General features: G+C 43.4%; 1 protein-coding gene across 1 annotated transcript in view; it reads left to right on the top strand.

The window, feature by feature from the left end:
* Window positions 1–19,546, top strand: part of DARS1 (aspartyl-tRNA synthetase 1) — a 519,463-nt gene that overhangs the window by 373,579 nt on the left and 126,338 nt on the right. Inside the window, exon 9 of the mRNA XM_086957449.1 lies at window positions 11,748–11,807. Within this exon, the coding sequence (XP_086813575.1) occupies window positions 11,748–11,807 (60 nt within the window). The remainder of the gene's footprint in view (window positions 1–11,747; window positions 11,808–19,546) is intronic.

Below are 19,546 nucleotides of genomic sequence, written 5' to 3'. Positions count from 1 at the left end.
ACAGGTAAGAAACTACTCCATTCTGAAGACTTTTTAATAATTGATTTTACATTTACAAAGCTTGCTGCTACCCCAAGGGATATGCTAGTACTTGAATGGTTTTACAAAGTGTAGAATAGAAAGCTAGCGCCAGAAAATATTGCTGAATGTGTCATGGAATTTCAGGCTTAAGGGGTCAGATGTAGATTGACAGGATCTGTCCTGTATCCTGATGTGTTTTACTATAGGAATGCATAAGAGAAAAGCAAATAAGGATCAAAAGATCTTACAAGGGATGACAATGTTGAAAAATATTCTGAATGCAAACCGGGCCAGACCAATGAAAAGCGCAAAACATAGTCAAGGAAATTAAAAGAGAACCATTTCTCTATATGAAGCCATGGAGGGATGCCAAGTGAGCAACGTTTCTTTATCCCCATAAGGAGGAAACATTGAAGTTTTGAATATTCTGAAGATAGTTTATTAGACATTTAGGTAATACCCCCCAAAAAAGCGTTACTGTTGTCTGTATAGGAAAGACTCACCCCTTGAACCAAAGTTTTGGGTAAGAGTGCAGGTAAAAATTAGAACATTTTATTAAGAACTTTCCAAAGAAAGAAACAGGTAGAAACAAGTTTTGTAAGTTGAAAAGATCACACCACAATTGCGAGCAGCAGTAAAGGGAATAGGAGGAGATTGTGTAACCAATTGGAGTTTCAGGCCAATGAAGAGCCAAAAATGAGAAACTGTGTCTTGGGGAAGTTGTGGGACATATATCTGACATTCATCTAACAAGCAGTGGCTGGCATGCAAACTTTGAAGTGTGATTGAAGGGAGGACACGACATCCCCATTAAGCCTCAGGATAAGTTGAGAATCGTAACAGTAAGAGAAAAAAGAGACAATAAATTAAAAAATCAGGAAAGATCAGGGATAAACAAAGATTAAATAGTGTTGGGCTAAGTGAAGATCCCTGAGGAGCCCCACAACAGTGGCCAAGACTGAGACAGAACCGAAGGTGGGACGGTTGCCAGAGCGATGTTGATCCAGGTACTGATGTATTTCAAAATGCTCTGAAAGCTGGAAGTTGGCTGAAGAGGCCCTAGACCTGGAGGCTGCTGGGAGATGTGATCTGGATTTTAATGGGTCTAAGGATCTTTTTTTTAAGGGAGGGAAACAGCAAAAGGTTCTTTCAAGGGCTATCTAAGGAAAGAGATTGATTGCAGATACTTGTAAGGTGAGGCGCATCAGGGCCTCCCAACTTTAGTGCTGGAAGTAAGACATCTTTGACATTCTTAAATCAGTACATCAAGAAACTTATTGGTCAGAGACAGTCACTTTGACTGGATAAAATTGATGTCATCCATCAGGCCATTTCACTAAGGCATTCCTTAGGTGACCGTTGGAAAGACTGGTGGCTGAGCATATCGCATTTCCTCCTGGTGGTCTAGCTGAAGATTATAAACTATCTGTTTTAAGAACATATCCTAATTCACGCTTTGGTTGATAACTATCCAAACTGTACAGACAACTCCTCATTAAACACTCCTCCTCACTTGAGACTTTAGGTTTAGGTACTCTTTTTAAGTATTGCGTTTATCCCATTATTGCTCAAATTGCTGGTTGCACCCAAAAGAAGGTTAAATGTTGTGTGCAAATTGTTCACCCATGTTTTTTTCTTGTACAAGATTCACCTGGTAAAACAATGCCAAAATAATAGTCAATTGCATGAATCTCTGCTTTGTGCTCATTGGAAAGGGGGAAGGCTGGCGTAATTTGCATCTTCCTTATCCCCCCATTCATTGGTTTGAAACTCGGAATGATGTGCAGATTGTGAATCTGGTAAATACCATTCACAGCAGTGTGTGTCTTTTGCACGTGCGCAATTTCTTTGATTGCCTCCGGTTATTTGGTAATTGCTGCACAATGAGCTGTTATCTAGGCATTATTATATTTTTTGATAAAAAGAAGTCATTTTTGTGTGAGAAAAAGAAAAAGCAATTACCTTCTTAGAGTGAAATTGCTGCCGGTGCTACAATAGCCATGCCGCTGTCATCTTTAGACCCTTGTACCTTGGCGATATGCAGCATTGTACGGAGATTTCCAAAGTAGCCTTATTTAAGGCTCCAGTTTTTTCCTGATTAAAATTACGTTTTCATTGATCTTAACTGAGTGAATGTCTAGTAAATTTTTTTTACTGTCCGTGATTGCGGATCCAGGATAGCAAAGAAAGATTACCGCATATCAAGCTTGCACAGCATTACTGCCCCAAAAAAATTCTCGGCTTGCTTAGCTTTTTTCAAAAATACTGTAAAGTAGAGATTATTATTATTATTATAAAAACCATTTATTAAGCGCCTGGTTACCCAAAAATAGTGTGTCCCCGTGCTGTATACTGCACAAAAAAAGCTAAAGGCGAGACGGGGTAAAATATTTAAGGATTTATAATGGCACCGGGATTAATCCTGGGGGAAAAGAAAGGTTTTGAGCTTTCTTCGGAACATGCTCTCGGAAGGCTCCATCCGAAGATCGAGCGGGAGATCGTTCCAGCATTTAGCCGCTAAAAATCTGAATGAGCGTCCGCCCACACTGGCTTTGGTGATTTTAGGAAGTTTGAACATCATCCTTCCGGCTGATCTCAAGTCTCTGGTGGGGCGGTGTATTGTCAGAAGGTTAAGGAGATAAGCCGGACCTTTGCCCTGAGCTATACGATGAGCGAAACAAAGGGACTTAAATTTAACCCGCTCTCTTATAGGTAACCAGTGGAGTTTGGATAGGGCTGATTTACCTGATGCTCTGCGGGGAAGTTTGAGTACTAGGAGAGCTGCAGCATTTTGAGTACATTGAAGTTGGTGTAATCCTTTTTGGCTCAACCCTTGGAGCAGAGCATTACCGAAGTCAAGGTGGGGGGTTACTAAGGCATGCACAATGGTCTTTCTAGTGTCAATTGGCAAAAGATCCAGAATCTTACGGAGAGCTTTCAGTATACTGAAGCATCTAGCTGTTACTTTGTTCACTTGTGTTTTATATGAGAGATCTGAGTCCAGTGTTATCCCCAAATTACGCACTGACTCCACAGGACGAGGGGGACTGCCCAGTTCCATAGGCCACCACATATGCGACCATACTGAAGCAGATTTCCCAACTACCAACAACTCGGTTTTATCACCATTGAGGCGTAGACAGTTGTGGTTCATCCAAGCTGATACTGATGACAAACAGCTCGAGAAGTTGATGGCATCTTCTCTACACTCAGGCGTGTGCTTCAGTGGCAGTTGTGTGTCGTCGGCATAGCTGACAATGCCCACCCCAAAACTCTCAACTATGCAGGCCAGGGGAGCCATATAAATGTTAAATAAGGTGGGGCTCAAACTCGAGCCCTGTGGAACCCCGTGGCCTACACTTCTGCGAGAGGATTTAAAGGGGGGGCAATGCATTTGGAAACTTCTGTTGGTCAGGAAAGACTCTAGCCAAGCCAAGGCCATTCCCTTCACTCCAATACCTGCCAACCGAGACAGCAGCGTTGAGTGCAGCACGGTGTCAAACACTGCACTGAGATCTAATAAAACCAACGCTGCTGTCTCTCCATCGTCCACGATACTCCTCAAGCCTTCGGTGTAAAAAAGTAGGGCTGATTCTGTGGAGTGACCTGCTCTAAAGCCCGATTGAGTGGGGTGCAGGAGAGAATGTTCCTCCAAGTAGCTCATGAGCTGCTTATTCACCACCTTCTCAACGACTTTAGCGCAGAAAGGGAGGAGGGAAATGGGGCGGAGGTTCTGAAACTGAGTGATGTGAATATTGGATTTTTTTTTTTAGGGGGATAACCTGAGCAGTTTTCCACGCGTCCAGTACCTGACATTCTTTAAAGGAGAGCGATGTAATGATACTAATCTGATCAATTGTTGTAGTTTCCAGTACTCCTTTAAAGCGAGCTGGGGGGTAGACATCGCTGGGTGAGCCAGATTGGATGCTGTTGGCAATGCTCACTAGTTCTTGTTTCTCTGGAGTGACAAAACAAGAGAGGCAGGGGGTCTCCGTGTGGGTGTTTATAACTACTGCGTGTTTAGACGGCTGGATGTCATCTTTCGTGAAAGTGGCAGGGATTTTGTCAATCTTACCTATGAAGAAGTCGGCAATAGAATCGCACAGCTCCTCAGAATAGGTATCTTGGGCATCCAGCCTGGTAGGAACCGTGAGCTCTCTGTAGATGGTAAAGAGTTCTTTAGTACGGTTCTTAGCAGAGTCGATTCTGTTTTTAAGGTAGCAGCTTTTTTCTGCTCTCAGCATTTTCTTGTAAGTATAAAGTTCTCTTTTGTAATACAGTTTGTCCTCGGGGTTATAGTGTGATCTCCACCTACGTTCTAGATGTTTGCATCTGGATCTGGCTAATTTAAGTGGTTCTGAGAACCAAGGGGCAGTTTTTGATTGCCTAGCAGGGGGTTTGGTTGTCCATAGCGCGATCTCATCGAGTGCAGTGGTCACCCATGTTTCATATTAATTCCAGGCCTCCTCCAGGGAGTTGCTTTGGGAAGGGAGATTTTTTTGGAGAGCACATCTAAAATCTTCTTGATTAAAGTTTTTCCATTTTCTTCGTTCCATGGGGGGGGGTTTAGAAAGAGTGATGTCTGAAAGGGTTTTATCTACTGTGAACGGGATGATAAAATGATCCGACCAGATTATTCTAACCGGGGTAGAAACATCAATACCATCCCAGTTCGCAAAAATGGGATCAAGGAGATGACCATGTTGATGGGTGGGGGACGTAGATTTAAGGTTGAGGCCCAAAGATGTAAGAGCATCAGCCACATCCTGCGCTTCCCTGCAACCTGTGTCATCAAAATGGAGATTAAGATCTCCTAGAATAATAAATCTTTTGTATCGCAGGGCGGCTTGAGTAATGCACTCTAAAAGCTGGTTGCCAAACTGCCCTGCCGCCCCCGGTGGCCTATACATAAAATCAGTGGTACCAGAACATGGTGAGACACATTTATGTCAATAAGGTACTGTTAACGTGAAAAAAGAAGCATTTGCAATGTAAAAGGTCTCGCATTTACGAGAGTTTGAACTGTTGGCATTGTCAATTGACAATGCCTTTTATTTATGTTATTTTTAAAAAAGACAAATAAAAGGCATTGTCATTTACAATGCCAAAAGTTTGAACTCTCGCAAATGCGAGGCCTATTGCTTTGCAAATGTGTTTGGGGCCTTGGCTATAATTTCTTTTTGCCTGCAAGAGTGGGCAGTACAAAGCTATTTGAGAATATAGTGCCCGGAGGCTGTAATTAAAGCCCACCAAGTAACAAAACACATAACAGGGGGTGTCGCCATTGGAGGTTACAAAATGAGTCCAGGCGGTACTAAGGAGGAATACTAAGCCTATTGGCCAATGAACAGCCACAGTTTACAGTGGACAATGACACAAGCCAATGAAAAATATGTGCGGAGAGGGGGTGGAGCTTCAAGTCCATACCTAAATGTAGCATGCCTCACAGAGCAGTGCATGCGCTGCCCAGGCTCCTAAAAAAGGAGAATGCTGCGGCGTTGTTGTTTTCTCTCTCGACCATGTTAAATATCATACTCTTAAACCCATGCCTTAAGTGACGATTAAGTCAGTTCAGTCACTGTCACAATCTGTAATCATGTCCGAACTAAGGGGTCCGGACAGGAAACCAATCATCTGTGAATTGTCCTTATAACTGTAGAATTTGTCACCATCCATACTGATCATGCAGACAAAAGGCGCATCTATAAAATGCGATGTTTGTTACAAAAGTAGGACACATTGGCCATCCAGTTAATTGGCACAAAAAGTGACCCTCTGTTCTGTTAGCCGCTGGAAATTCTCCTTCTCGAATATCCAGGTTTGGAGGAATACTGCCCTGTTGGCCAGTCAGTCTCCGGTTCACCCTGATATCTACCTTCCACTTCGCCTCCACAGAAGATCTGAACTCCTCCTCCTTGCGCAGATTTTATATAGTTCATATTTTTCATTTTGTCTATACGGTTGTAAAGTTTTTTTCCTCTATTTTCATGCGACAAGCAACACTTATGCCACCTCGTTTGCTTCTTTATTTTTCTTTGTTTTTTATTTGTTCTACAGAGGAAGGCCCCCATATCCTCTGATTATAAGATTATGTACTGTTTATACATGTGTTTACACATTTTTGCCTTGGTTTGCTTTTATGTGCATCCTTTTTTAACTCAGTACCTCTTCCTGTGTGACCTTCATTTCGTGGTTTACGTTTTCTTTTCCCACCTTCTGTTTGGTTGTTACATTTCCTCCCCCTTGCTTGTTCTATTTGGCTTAGTCCTTCTATTTTTAAAATTTCTGGCTCTTTTTCCTCCCTGGTATGTCTTCCCATGTGCCTTCCAGGTGTCTAAAAAAACGTTACCGCGTTCTTGTTAAGGGTTTTGGTGCCTGGGCACAGTGTTGCAGGAAAAGTAGGCAACAGTATTAACCTCAGACCTAATCAACTCTGGATGACATTCTGCTGCTTATAGCGGCAACATGCCTAGTGCTTACTTTGCAACATTCCTTTATTGCGGCAACATGCCTAGTGCTTATTTAGCAACACTCCCTAATAGCAGCGACATACCTAGTACTTATTTAGCAACACTCCCATATCGCGGTGACATACCTAGTGCTTATTTAGCAACACTCCCTAATAGCGGCGACATGCCTAGTGCTTATTTAGCAACACTCCCTTATTGCGGCAACATGCCTAGTGCTTATTTAGCAACTCTCCCTTATAGCGGCGACATGCCTAGTGCTTATTTAGCAACACTCCCTTATAGCGACATGCCTAGTGCTTATTTAGCAACACTCCCTTATTGCGGCAACATGCCTAGTGCTTATTTAGCAACTCTCCCTTATAGCGGCGACATGCCTAGTGCTTATTCAGCAACACTCCCTTATTGCGGCAACATGCCTAGTGCTTATTTAGCAACTCTCCCTTATAGCGGCGGCATGCCTAGTGCTTATTTAGCAACTCTCCCTTATAGCGGCGGCATGCCTAGTGCTTATTTAGCAACACTCCTAATAGCGGCGACATGCCTAGTGCTTATTTAGCAACACTCCTAATAGCGGCGACATGCCTAGTGCTTATTTAGCAACACTCCTAATAGCGGCGACATGCCTAGTGCTTATTTAGCAACACTCCCTTATTGCGGCAACATGCCTAGTGCTTATTTAGCAACTCTCCCTTATAGCGGCGACATGCCTAGTGCTTATTTAGCAAAACTCCCTTATAGCGGCGACATGCCTAGTGCTTATTTAGCAACACTCCCTTATTGCGGCAACATGCCTAGTGCTTATTTAGCAACTCTCCCTTATAGCGGCGACATGCCTAGTGCTTATTCAGCAACACTCCCTTATTGCGGCAACATGCCTAGTGTTTATTTAGCAACTCTCCCTTATAGCGGCGGCATGCCTAGTGCTTATTTAGCAACACTCCCTTATTGCGGCAACATGCCTAGTGCTTATTTAGCAACACTCCTAATAGCGGCGACATGCCTAGTGCTTATTTAGCAACACTCTTTTATAGCGGCAACATGCCCAGTGCTTATTTAGCAACTCTCCCTTATAGCGGCAACATGCCGAGTGCTTATTTAGCAACTCTCCCTTGTAGCAGCAACATGCCTAGTGCTTATTTAGCAACACTCCTAATAGCGGCGACATTCCTAGTGCTTATTTAGCAAAACTCTTTTATAGCGGCAACATGCCCTGTGCTTTTTTAGGAACACTCCCTTATTGCCGCAACATGCCTAGTGCTTATTTAGCAACACTCCTAATAGCGGCGACATGCCTAGTGCTTATTTAGCAACACTTCCTTATTGCGGCAACATGCCTAGTGCTTATTTAGCAACACTCCTAATAGCGGCGAAATGCCTAGTGCTTATTTAGCAACACTCTTTTATAGCGGCAACATGCCCAGTGCTTATTTAGCAACTCTCCCTTATAGCGGCAACATGCCGAGTGCTTATTTAGCAACTCTCCCTTGTAGCAGCAACATGCCTAGTGCTTATTTAGCAAAACTCTTTTATAGCGGCAACATGCCCTGTGCTTTTTTAAGAACACTCCCTTATTGCCGCAACATGCCTAGTGCTTATTTAGCAACACTCCTAATAGCGGCGACATGCCTAGTGCTTATTTAGCAACTCTCCATTATAGAGGCAACATGCCCAGGACTTATTTAGCAACACTCCCATATCGCGGTGACATGCCTAGTGCATATTTAGCTACACTCCCTTATAGCTGCGACATTCCTAGTGCTTATGTACAACAGTCCCTTATAGCACCAACATGCCTTGTGCTTATTTAGCAACACTCCCTTATAGCGGCGACATTCCTAGTGCTTATGTAGCAACAGTCCCTTCTAGCAGAGCCCATATGCTAATTTTTCTCATTCCGAGTCGATGGTCAGGCTGCCCTCGAGAACCCTGTGGTATCAAGTGTGTGGCCCTATTCAAGAGCTAATGATGGAGAAGGGGGTTGGTGACCTCCTAGAGTTGGTTCCCCAATGGGTGTCACGCATTGCCACACATGACCATCTCTTCTTTCCGTCTGATTAATGAGGTTGTCATCTCTGTGCCTGCTCCAAAGGAAACCAAAGATGGCCTCCAGGGACCTTTTCAATGGACTTGGCGAGGCTGGGAAAAGTAGATTGGTTTTCGTTTCACAATTAATAAAAACATCCTTAAAGCTTATAGGCTCTCTCATCACAGAGGTTTACAAATAAAATAAAGACAAAGTGTTCGGCGGCCCTCCAACGCGAAGATAGAAACAGTACAAAGCATTGGCTCATTTCAGGACACCCACGTTGGGGAACTAATGTTTCACGCCAGGATCTCTCTTGTCTGTTCAAATGAAGCAAAATCAGGGATTGAAATAAAGTAAAAGATAAAAAAATGCAAACGAAAGCCCTACTAGAATTCTAATGTGATCCTTTACATTTGTAAAGCTCTTGGAGAAAAACGCACTCGAACAATAGCATGAACTGTTTACATTTGCCCCTCTCTGAAAAGCAACAAAGAGAGCCTTTGTTTGCTGACGTAGGAATGTGTGAAATGTCCATATTCTTTTAGGAGGTGAAAGAAATGTAAACACTTTTAGTCCAGAAAAGACACCTGAAACAATGAGGGACTCTCGGGCGCAGTGACACTTGGGACTTTGGGAAGCGAGAAGCGTCTGTGCTCCTGGATCACGAGTCCGATTCATAAAGGTTTTTCTCCTGTGTCTCACCCCCACCTGCTATGGGACTTACTCCTGAATTTCTAAGACTAGCAGACTCCCGGAGACGAGATTAGTGACTTGTGACCACTTGTATTTTTAGAATTTCTCTTTAATTGTCAAGGGGATTCTAAGTATCTGACAACTTTAAATTAAAAGAACGTTGTTTTAAACATACAGTTCTAAACAACAGTTCACTTACCAAGAACCAGAGCGTAAAATGAGGAAGAGCCAATGTTTTTGCATTTGCCTTTCGAAATGAAGTTTATCCTCTAGTTTGTTCCCCCAACACCAAGTAAAGCTCTGCAGAGTACAGTTGGTTTTGAGGCATACACACATCACTACTCTTTTAAAGTTCTGCTTATTAAGCCCGTGTCTCTTAAAAAAGCTCATAGTTACCAGCTATCTATCAACAATGGAGATATAAGCTCTCTTCTGAATTCTGGAAATAAAGCTGGTTCCTGCGTTTTACAGACTTTGCAGTTGTTTTATGACAACAAAGTGGTATTGGGTAATTCATATTTTCATTTGTAGAAACAGTAAGTGCATCCCAGTTCGGTGAAATCCTTTTTGGTTTGGAGGGGTCATGGCCCCTTCAGCTGGGCAACATGCATTTTAGGGCTGAGCTTGCACCACCGCTGTCCCGATGTTTCCCCACTACAAGCACTTTGCTCTGCCAACTTGACCACCTATTGCTAGCTGAATCTGTGGTGCTCCCACCAAATCAATCAGGGTAATATTCAGTTTGCAGGTTTACCTGGGATTGATGACGCAAGGTTTTGTTCCAAGATGGCAGCTGCTTTCGTCGCTGCTCACAGAGAGGAGCTCTGATTAATACAAAGATTGCGAGTATGCAGAACCGGTGTTGTAGAGCTGCAGCAGCCTACAGTGGTAAGGGCTTCCAGTTGTGCTGGCAAATCTCAATTCTTACCCCGACATCAGCCAAGTTGCAGCAGTGAGCAATGGCAGATTTGGATGCCTCTGCATCTGTGATAGGGCTGAAGAACTAACTCTCAACCCAATGTTTAACTGAGAATGCCAGAGGAACTTGAGTTGGTGACTTGTTGCAGGGCTGTTTAGGTGAAATGTTGTTGCCTGACTTGTTTGGTTTTCCAATTCTGTGGTGATATTGCACCATGTAACACCCAGAGATGCTGCACTTCAGAGACCACTCCCACAAGGATGTCCAGGACTGATGTTCTGCTGAATAGCTACGTTTGTGAGTGCCTCCAACACCATGACGGTGCAACCGACATGGTCTGCTGCTTGGCATTATCTGTGGGTCTCTCCATAGACAAGAGAGCATTGATGTATTCACCGAAAAATAGATAGTGAGGTTACATATGTTGAGGCCTCGTCCAGTGGAGGTATCTGGTATAGCAGCGCACTTTGTGACTCACCAGCAGGAGGTGACCACTCAAGAGTCCAGTTGTCACCACTGTGCTGTGACCACCGTCTTTAAGATTGAACCAGGCTTTAGGACAACTGCAGAGCTGCCAGCCTCTTTCTGATTGTCGGCATGCCCCGAAAATGGAAGACTTGCAAAACGCAATTGAGGTCTTTTAGATGAAATGGAAGACCCGAGAGGGAGACTACCATCTAGTCCTACTGAGGAAAACTCCAGCTCTGCAAATGAGAGGGAAACCTGACAACAGAGAGGGGCCTGCCACAGTTGTTGTGAAATTGCAGTGCTTGGCTGAACATGAGACCGTGTTGCGCTGATCTACAAGCAGGAAGGATATCACACACTTTGGCCACTAGGCCTTTTGTTCCCTAACATCAGCTGGACTACAGTCGTGGAAAGCAAAACTTTTGGGTCTGATGAAAGGCTTTGTATACAGACAACTGTACTGCATACTATCAGGCTGAGGGTGGCTGTTGGTGATAGGTTCATGTGGTCACACTTAAAGATGAGGGGCCAGAGTATTGGGAGCTGTGTGTAGCACTAATTTATTGCAATGCAAAGCCTCTCTAACCACTCATTAATGTTCACATCTACTTGCCATTAGCCCTTCATTTCCAAGAGAGAATTGCTATGCACATTGTACTTTTTTTGTGGTGACACAGCTAAGACCGCCTTCCCCATTAGCCCCAGAGAGTTGCCAGTATTTCTTTAACGTTCTTGTATGTTCTTTACAAATCTTTTTCATTTTAAAAAGATGTTACAGCTGCACCTTGACTACTTGGTTGGTAGAAGTTGATGTTATTTTTCTTAGGCGTTGTGATTCTGTTCTCTGTCGGTGTTTTCTTTAAAAAAAACCTAATTAAAACATGCTTTTAAAAGATCATTTTTTGTTAGTGTGGTGCTGGTCCTACCACTGGTGTTGCTTCCAAAAGAAGACTTTGAACACCATTGCAATACTAAGGTTTGATTCAGACCTACAATTTGGGTTCCTCCGTTTCTCACATCTTATTAAAATGTTGTCCAGAGTTGTGTGCGAACTCGCGTTTGTTGCTGATATGAAATACAGTTGTTTCTTGCAGCTTGGCTTTGCTTTATATGTTATTGCTTATTGTTGTTTTCTTTGCCAACCTTTTAGGAAGGAAGGGCCACTGTAAACCAGGATACAAGACTGGACAACCGGGTCATTGATCTAAGGGTAAGAATGGCATTGTTTCCTCATGCTTGTGCCAGCTGCACTCTGAAAATGAAGAATAGAGATCAAAATAATTAGTAGTAACGATTTGTGAACTACTAACGGTCTATGTGTATGCCTTCATTGTGAGTATCGCCATCCGATTTATAAAATGTTGTTTAGGGTCGATCACTTTTCTCTTCAGATAAGTAGTTTAGCATAGTAAATAATAAAAGCTGCTGCATGCAGATCTATTTCATGTCTAGCTGATTATTAATCCTGCCCATTCATAACCTAAGGCATTGTCAGTCCGGTGGTGTTCTCTGCTTTAGTGACAAGGCAGCAAAGGAAAGTATGAATAAAGGACTCGTCTAGCGAAGTGAAATCTACCATTAAAATGCTTTTGCCTGCTTTGGAATGCAAATTATTCCAGTGTCACAATTTTTTCGAATTAGATGGGCTTCTGCATACTGATACTTCAATATGAGACACTAGTTGATATTGTTTACCTAGTTTGTAACAAGGGTGTCCAGCGTAAGGCTAGAAGGGCTATTTCTGATCGACTCCTCTAACTGCAGGTTCCTCACCCTTTGAGTACTTCCCCACGCATAAGACATAGCCTTCCCTCCTTGTCCCTCAGAGTATTTGAGGAAAAAATGAAACAAATCTTGCACTCTTACCTCATGCTTGGGATTGAAGGCAATCCACATAAACTCTCTTCTTCCCACAGGTCTTGCAGGGACGAAAACAGCCTTTTCTGTCAGACATACTAGAGTAATGAGGTTAAAAATTGAGCAAACCTCAGGGAGACTTTATTCACACATGGCATGCAGTGAAAATCTGAGGGAATCAGCATCTCTGAGTGTTCTAGATTGGTCATTCTTATAAAGTTTTGTCTTTTTTTTAAAAAGGACATAGGCTATTAAATGTATGTGCTACTGCCAGTATAGTCTGTTAGTTAGACATACTGCTTTACTGTAGTACCGTGAGACTCCCACTTTGACGAGGAATGATTCAAGCCTGTGAATCTATGAAAGATACCAATGCTGGGTAACTTCAGTTAAAGGTAAGTAAATTATTTTCTTACTATCCGTTGTGGCCTAGATACCATTGGATGAATCATTGATATTAACATCACTATCACTTGCAATGCCTGGCTGAGATTGTTGGTTTTTCAGGCAATGTCCAGTCAGCCTTTATGGATATGCCCTTTGAAGGAGCTTGCCTATTTGGGGGTAAAGCAGACAAGGTCCTGACTGGGAACACAAACCAGCCCTGGCATTTGTAACGGACCATCCACTCGGGGTCTTGCTAGTGGGAAGCACTTCTGCTGCTTTTGTTACTGGAGACGGATATGGCAGCATTGCTTCAAAAACAGTCCTTGGTAAAAAAAAACGCCCCCTACTGCTCCAAAACCAGCCCCCACCCTTCCAGCTTCCCAGGGAAATGCCCAGTGCCCGCTACACACCTCAGGCCCTGAAGCAGACTCCGGTCTGGAGTACTTCAAATAAAGGCTTTGTCACAGGCTTGTCTGCTTCTCCATGCCAGCCGCATCAGCCCTTTTGATCGTTCTCGGGCTCTTGCAGCGGTGCCCCATACGGATATCCGCCTCAGCAAGGTTCCCAGTTGTTTCGAGGCAAAGGCCGTGGCACTCTCTGACCACGCAGTCAAGAACATTGGGGCAGTCAGTCGGCTGACCCCACTCCCCATGCCCCCCCTCCCCAACCACTGCAACCCCAGGTGCCAAGCTCCTTTAGCAAGAACAGACTCCTAGGTGGAAGAAGGATCTAACAATTTTTACTGGGTTGGCAGGCCATAATAACAGGCACGTGGGTTATGTAAATTTTCCGGGAGAGATACGCCCTACCCTTCCTAGCCACCCCTTCCACCATCCAGAGAACATCTGATGGAGGACTATCTGTCTATCTTATGGTAGGAAGTACAAGTCCTTTTGGCCACATGAGCTATCATGACAGTTCCTGAATTAGAAGTGCGTTGTGGTTGCTACTCCTGCCACTTACTGGTGACGATCAAGGATGGATGCCTCCATCCTATTTTAGACATGTGCCCCATCAACTTCTTCCTCCTAAAAGACAAGTTCAACATGCTCTCTCTTATCCAGGTCGTCTGCACTCAACCCTGGAGGCTGCAGGACCCCTTCTTTCGTGTCCCTATCCTACAGTCCCACAGGAGGTATCCGCGGTTCATGGTGAGACAGGAGCATCTGTCCCCCGATCAGGATGTCCTTCTGAAAGGATCTGTTTTTGCAGCAACTGGTCAAAGTCTTATACCCGGGCCTCACCCTCATGCCTGGACACCTGTGACCTTCCTCCAGAGGTGGTTGATGTCATCTTGGCAGCCAGGTGTTACTCAACAAAAACTGTATGTGTTTTTTGTTGGGACCTCCTCCAGGGCAAGTTATCTAATGTGTTTGTTTTCGCCTGGCCAGGCTTTGTTTTGGGCACAGTTAAAGGGTGCACTATGGCTCTTTAAGCCTTCTTAAGATTGCCAGACCTGCCCTCAATATTTAAATCACCTCTTGTAATGCGTTTGTTGAAAAGACTCCAGCATTTGTTTCCTCCTTCTCCCTTTGTTATGCCGCAGTAGAATCTGAACCTGGTCCTTACATATTTCATGTGCACTCTCTTTTCGCCACTTCACAGCTGTCCAGTGTGGCTTCTCGGCTTCTCAGCTCCAAGAACGTACATGACCCCACACTTGAGGGCACTTCACTGGCTGCCCATCGATTCTTTTCAAGAAATTGTTCCTGGCATATAAAACCCTCCATGAGAAGGGAGCTGTATATCTGAGGAGGAGGAGGATATGTGCGTATGCTCCTTCCCCCTTCCACCAAGAGCTGCGATCTTCACACAGCTTTTTAGCCAGGATTCTTACAATTTGCCAGGCCAGATCTGGTGGAAGATCTTTTTCTTTCTTGGCGCAAAGACATGGAATAAACTCTCTAGGTAACTACGTGCCATCCCAAAGCTTCCTGTTTTCAGAAAAAAAAACTGGCTGTTCCAACAAAATAAATAAGACACTTTTTTGCAGATGGCAGGCTTTCCAACGTTCAGCGCCAGGATACTACTTGGAGTATGCTTGTCATTTCATTCATTCATATAGGACATCAACGTTAACAAAACCCTCGTTCAAAAGGAAAGTGTGAAATCGTTTGCCACTTCAAATCTCCTGCTCAGCAGGTTAGTGGGAGCTGCAGATCATCTGTCCATCATATCTAGGGCACTTTGTGCTTAGGTCCAGTGGAAATAGAAGGTCATCCCTGGCTTAATTTGGTAAGCTACTTTGGCCCCACTGTTCCAACCATTATCAATACAACCAGTGGCGTGAGCATAGTGTGGACATGCAGCAGGTGAAGGGGGAAATCTGTGGTTGTGCACTCAATTTTTGTCATTGCAAGCCCCTCTTTGCACCTTCCTTGTCTAGATATTAGTTGTAAATACGTGTTTGAGAGATGCACATGGTTTCATCTGCTGCATCATGAAAAATCCAATTTCTTTGGGTATCTCTGGACTAAACAATCTACTACAGTGAGACAGGAATTGGCGGTGAGTTTGAAGTATAAGCGGAGCTTTTCGTCCCATTCATCAGGCAGTAAATGTTTAGAATCTTTTCAGCTAAAAACTTAGCTTGTAAAATTATTATGGATGGCTCCTCTATTATCATTCATAAGTACAATTAGTTCTACTTTGCTCACAAATACTTGTTTTCATGATGTACTGTTTTCTATTCTTCATCTTCCATAGTCTTTCTTCATTTATACATCTATCCCACTTAAGTCCCACTGTTTTCATTGTAACTGCACAAGACTCTTCAGGTAATTTCTGCTTGAGCTCCTGTAAAGTATTTAGCGCTTACATTGAAAGCCCTTGCTATATCGTGGAAGGGGAGAGAAACTTAATTGAAACAACCAGAAAAGAAAACGGAGAGATAGGGTACTGTCCAGACATTTCTGCTCAAATTTGGCCTGTGGAAAATCAACATTGGGATGCTTCCCTTACTTCTTACAGGTGAGTGGCTACTGAATATGATTAGTATTGTGCCGATAAGTTAAGGCGATCAACAGTGTAATCCAGACTTAATTGTTGATATAAATTATGCATTACTCGGGTATTATAGTACTGCTGTTCAGTGTTCTTTCACCTTTGTCAGTAAGACTTGTTCAGCCTACAAGTTGTGTAAACATAGGTTTTTATCTTGTATTATCTCATAACAAGGGTCAAGGTACACTCAAATACAGTCGTTTTCATGAATCACTTTCCCCATATTAGGGCTCATCTCAGACAGCGCATGCACGGTCGCTTGCAAAACATTGTGTTAGCTTAAAGGGGAATTAGAGCCAGCCCATTACCTTCCATTGGTTGGCTTCATAGTCACTCTCATTACGATGTTTCTCATTGACCGGCCCGTGCTGGCTTCACTTCCTCACCCAACAGGATAAAGAAAAAGGCACTCCGACACAGCCGTTATAATAATGTTGCTTTTGTTTGGGTCAGCCTGGGTGGCCCAGAGAGAGCCTCACTCAATCGTGCATCAGTCAGTGCACTGCTCGCAGCCAACCCAAGCAAGCGAAGTCTCTGAGAATTTGCCTACCATTGTTTTAAACTCCATGCCTTACACAGGGGAGTAGTTCTAGTGGTACCGGTTTTATTTTATAGGTATTTACCAGGTTGTGCAAATGCATAATCAAGCCTACTATAATTCATTGTGAGAACTTGCCGTACTTGCCCAGTTACTGTTCGTCGAGGTTTTGTACGTGTGGATTGTTTGCGGTTTCTACTTCTCTTAACTTGACCTCCATGTCAGATTCCCTACTTTATAACTCCGTTCTACCTTTCAGTGTCTGCACTGTCAAGTGTATCCTGCCACTTTTTTTTAACAGTATCTGCAGCAGGGCTATTTCTGTTCTTTATCTCTTGATTAATTATTCTTTGTGCAGCTTCTTGTGACTCTATCTCGGAATCTTGCTGCTGTGAGCATTGCCTGAAGAAGATCTGTTCAGGGACTTCGATGTATTATTGCTTCTATCAATCTCCCAAGATTGGTGGGGGCATTAGTTATCCGCCTAATTTTGACTTGTCTGGATAGTCGAGACCGTCATGACAGCAGACTCCCAACAAGTACGTCTATGGTACCCTCCCCCTCCCACCCCCCCCCCCCCCTCCTCAACTTTCATTAGCACTGTTTAATTGCCCTTTGTTAAGGATGGGTCCACTTTGTCTACACTATATGCCCAGTCTCGGGGCAGGAGACTCCTCTTTCCTGACCTAATGGTGCCTGGCCCTTCCTTCTCCTCTATTTGCCGAGGCACTTCACAGTGAATTTGTTTTTCTCCATTCTCCATTCTCCTTTTGGTCTATTCTCTACCAGTCGACCTCAATGTCACGCTTCTTTTTTCCAGCCTCAACTTAATCCTCTCAATTCATGCCGGAGTTGTACTGTTGTGCAGATGCTTTTATCCAAATTGTACCTATTTCCGAATCTAAGTAAGTTAGTCTCCTTTTCAGCTGGGCTCTAGAATTGATCTGTTGTATTGGCTCTTCTGCAGGTGCCTCACCTTCCCTGCTTCCTGGGCCCTTAATATAGACAGAGCGCACTGTCCATGTTTGCGCCACCACGCGCCCTTAAATATTTTGTGTCTACTTTTGTATTCAATATATTCAGTGTTACTCAAGTTGCAATTTGAAAATAGGGTCTACATACTGCACCTTCAAGGAGGATCTTGGATAATTATTGTGGCCCTTGGGTTGACAGCTTTGTTCTTAGTGCGTGTGGTTGGAGAATTGTCTAAAGTAGTGCTTGTTACATGTAGAGAGTAAACTTTGAAGCTGGATGAGTCTGATGTGTGCTACCGATGATCAATTTAAAAAGGTTTATTAGACTTAAGTCTGTATTTTATGGTGGATGCTTTTCGGGGATAAATGTGGGGTTGTAATAAATGTGTTATTAATTTATGGTATTTCTCCCACATTTACGTTATGTGCAGTAACTACGAGATAATCCCCTTACTCTTATTTACAATGCCTATTTTCACAAACCTCTAACATACATCAAACCCCAGTCGAATAATCCATTACGCTGGATATAGTGGCACCCAGCAACACCCACCACACAAAACGCACACGCATATCGCCACCCTCCAGGCGGTGGGCTGGTGTAACACCTAGAAGATGCCTTTACCATCCAAGCTGCATACCCACAGCTCAGTGTATGAGGCATAGTCTCCCAACAAATGACAAGAATCCAGCTGAAACACATCATCAACAGAGTCCTGCCTGCGATGGTTGCCCTGGAACCGCGTGGGAAGTTGCCAACTTACGGAGAACGTTGCTAGTGGTATTTGCCACCATACCAATAATAATAACACAGCCCAGCAAACGTGCGTGGAAATGATCAAAGTTATATTTAATAGCATGTTCAATAACTTTTTGTATGTTAGCACGCGTATTCTTACACCAATATAAATATGTGAAGTCCATTATGCGTCTGCAAGTGCCACGATGGTGAAGTTCTGAAGCACCCCTGTCGAGCCAGCAGTTTGACACTTACATTTCGCCGTTGCCCTTTTGTAAGCAGGAAGAAAAACACTGCTGTTTTTGAATGGTCAAGAGATGCAGCATTTCCTCAATTCAGATTCCATCGCACCATTGTTTATGCTCTGATGCATGTACCATCTGCTTTGAGATGGGCATAACCTTCTGTGTGGAGCGTGAGAACAGCTCGTTTGGCTACTTTACCTACTTCCAGCAGAACACAAGGGGCTTCAGAATTGCTTCCTATAATTGTGGCCCTTGGCCTATGTAAATTTCGATAAGGAAACGTCACGTGACATTGTGAATTCTATCCCTTCTATTCTTTACTGAAGCAAATGGTGCCAACAGTTGCAGCATAGAAAAAGCATAGAAAAATGAGGCCCTTTTTAAATGAATAAAGCAGCAAAGTCCTTATATCGTATACTGCAGTGAGGCTGTCTTTTTTATTTCAGATATTTCCATCAAAGTTTTTAAGGGGCACTTGTTTTCCATGTGATCTTGGACACACAAGACACTGGTCAGTGAAAAAGGAAAGGTCAACATTTTATTGATCTGAACATAGTTCACATCTCGGATCATGTCTGTGAGATGTCTAAGATGGAATTAAAATAGGTTTCCACTGTGAGGGTAGAGGATGATGACTACTGCTTCTGAGGAGGCAAATTTAGCAAATTGGCCCTGTGAACAAAGACATTTTGTATAAACAAACCATACAATTTGCAAAATTTACGATGTTTCAGACGGTAAAATGACTTTCTGCTAAGTCTGTTTTGTGAGTCAAATTCATTTCCGACTGCCAAAATTGATTTACCTACCCCAAAGAGAGTCACAATTAGGAAAGGGTGTGGAAGGGGCGTTCTTTGCTTAAGGCAATTCAGTACGGCATGAAACAATTGTTTTCAATCGCCTTTGCAGGCGCAAACCGTGGAACAGAAACTGACAACTCAAAGGGTGTGAGGTGATGTCTGATTAGCAAAGGTAAAGCTGACCCTCTGAAACATCTTCCCCTTTAAAAATGATAGCAGCTGGAAGAGTGGAGCAGGCAGTTGTCAAAGGGACCTCCGGGCAGATGTCTTCCTGAAAATAATTGTATTTTTATTATTTTTATTTTTTTAAACGTAGCAGTGGTCTTTTAATGAACATGGGTTTCTTTAATTAAAAAAAATGTAAATCCCGTTTGGGAATGCAAATACGGGGACAGTGGTCTGCTGT

The sequence above is a fragment of the Lissotriton vulgaris genome, chromosome 2_1 (genome assembly GCF_964263255.1).
Source record: "Lissotriton vulgaris chromosome 2_1, aLisVul1.2, whole genome shotgun sequence".
Taxonomy (NCBI): Eukaryota; Metazoa; Chordata; class Amphibia; order Caudata; family Salamandridae; genus Lissotriton; species Lissotriton vulgaris.
The sequence above is the reverse complement of the archived record's forward strand: the minus strand, read 5'-3'. Positions and strand labels throughout refer to the sequence as shown.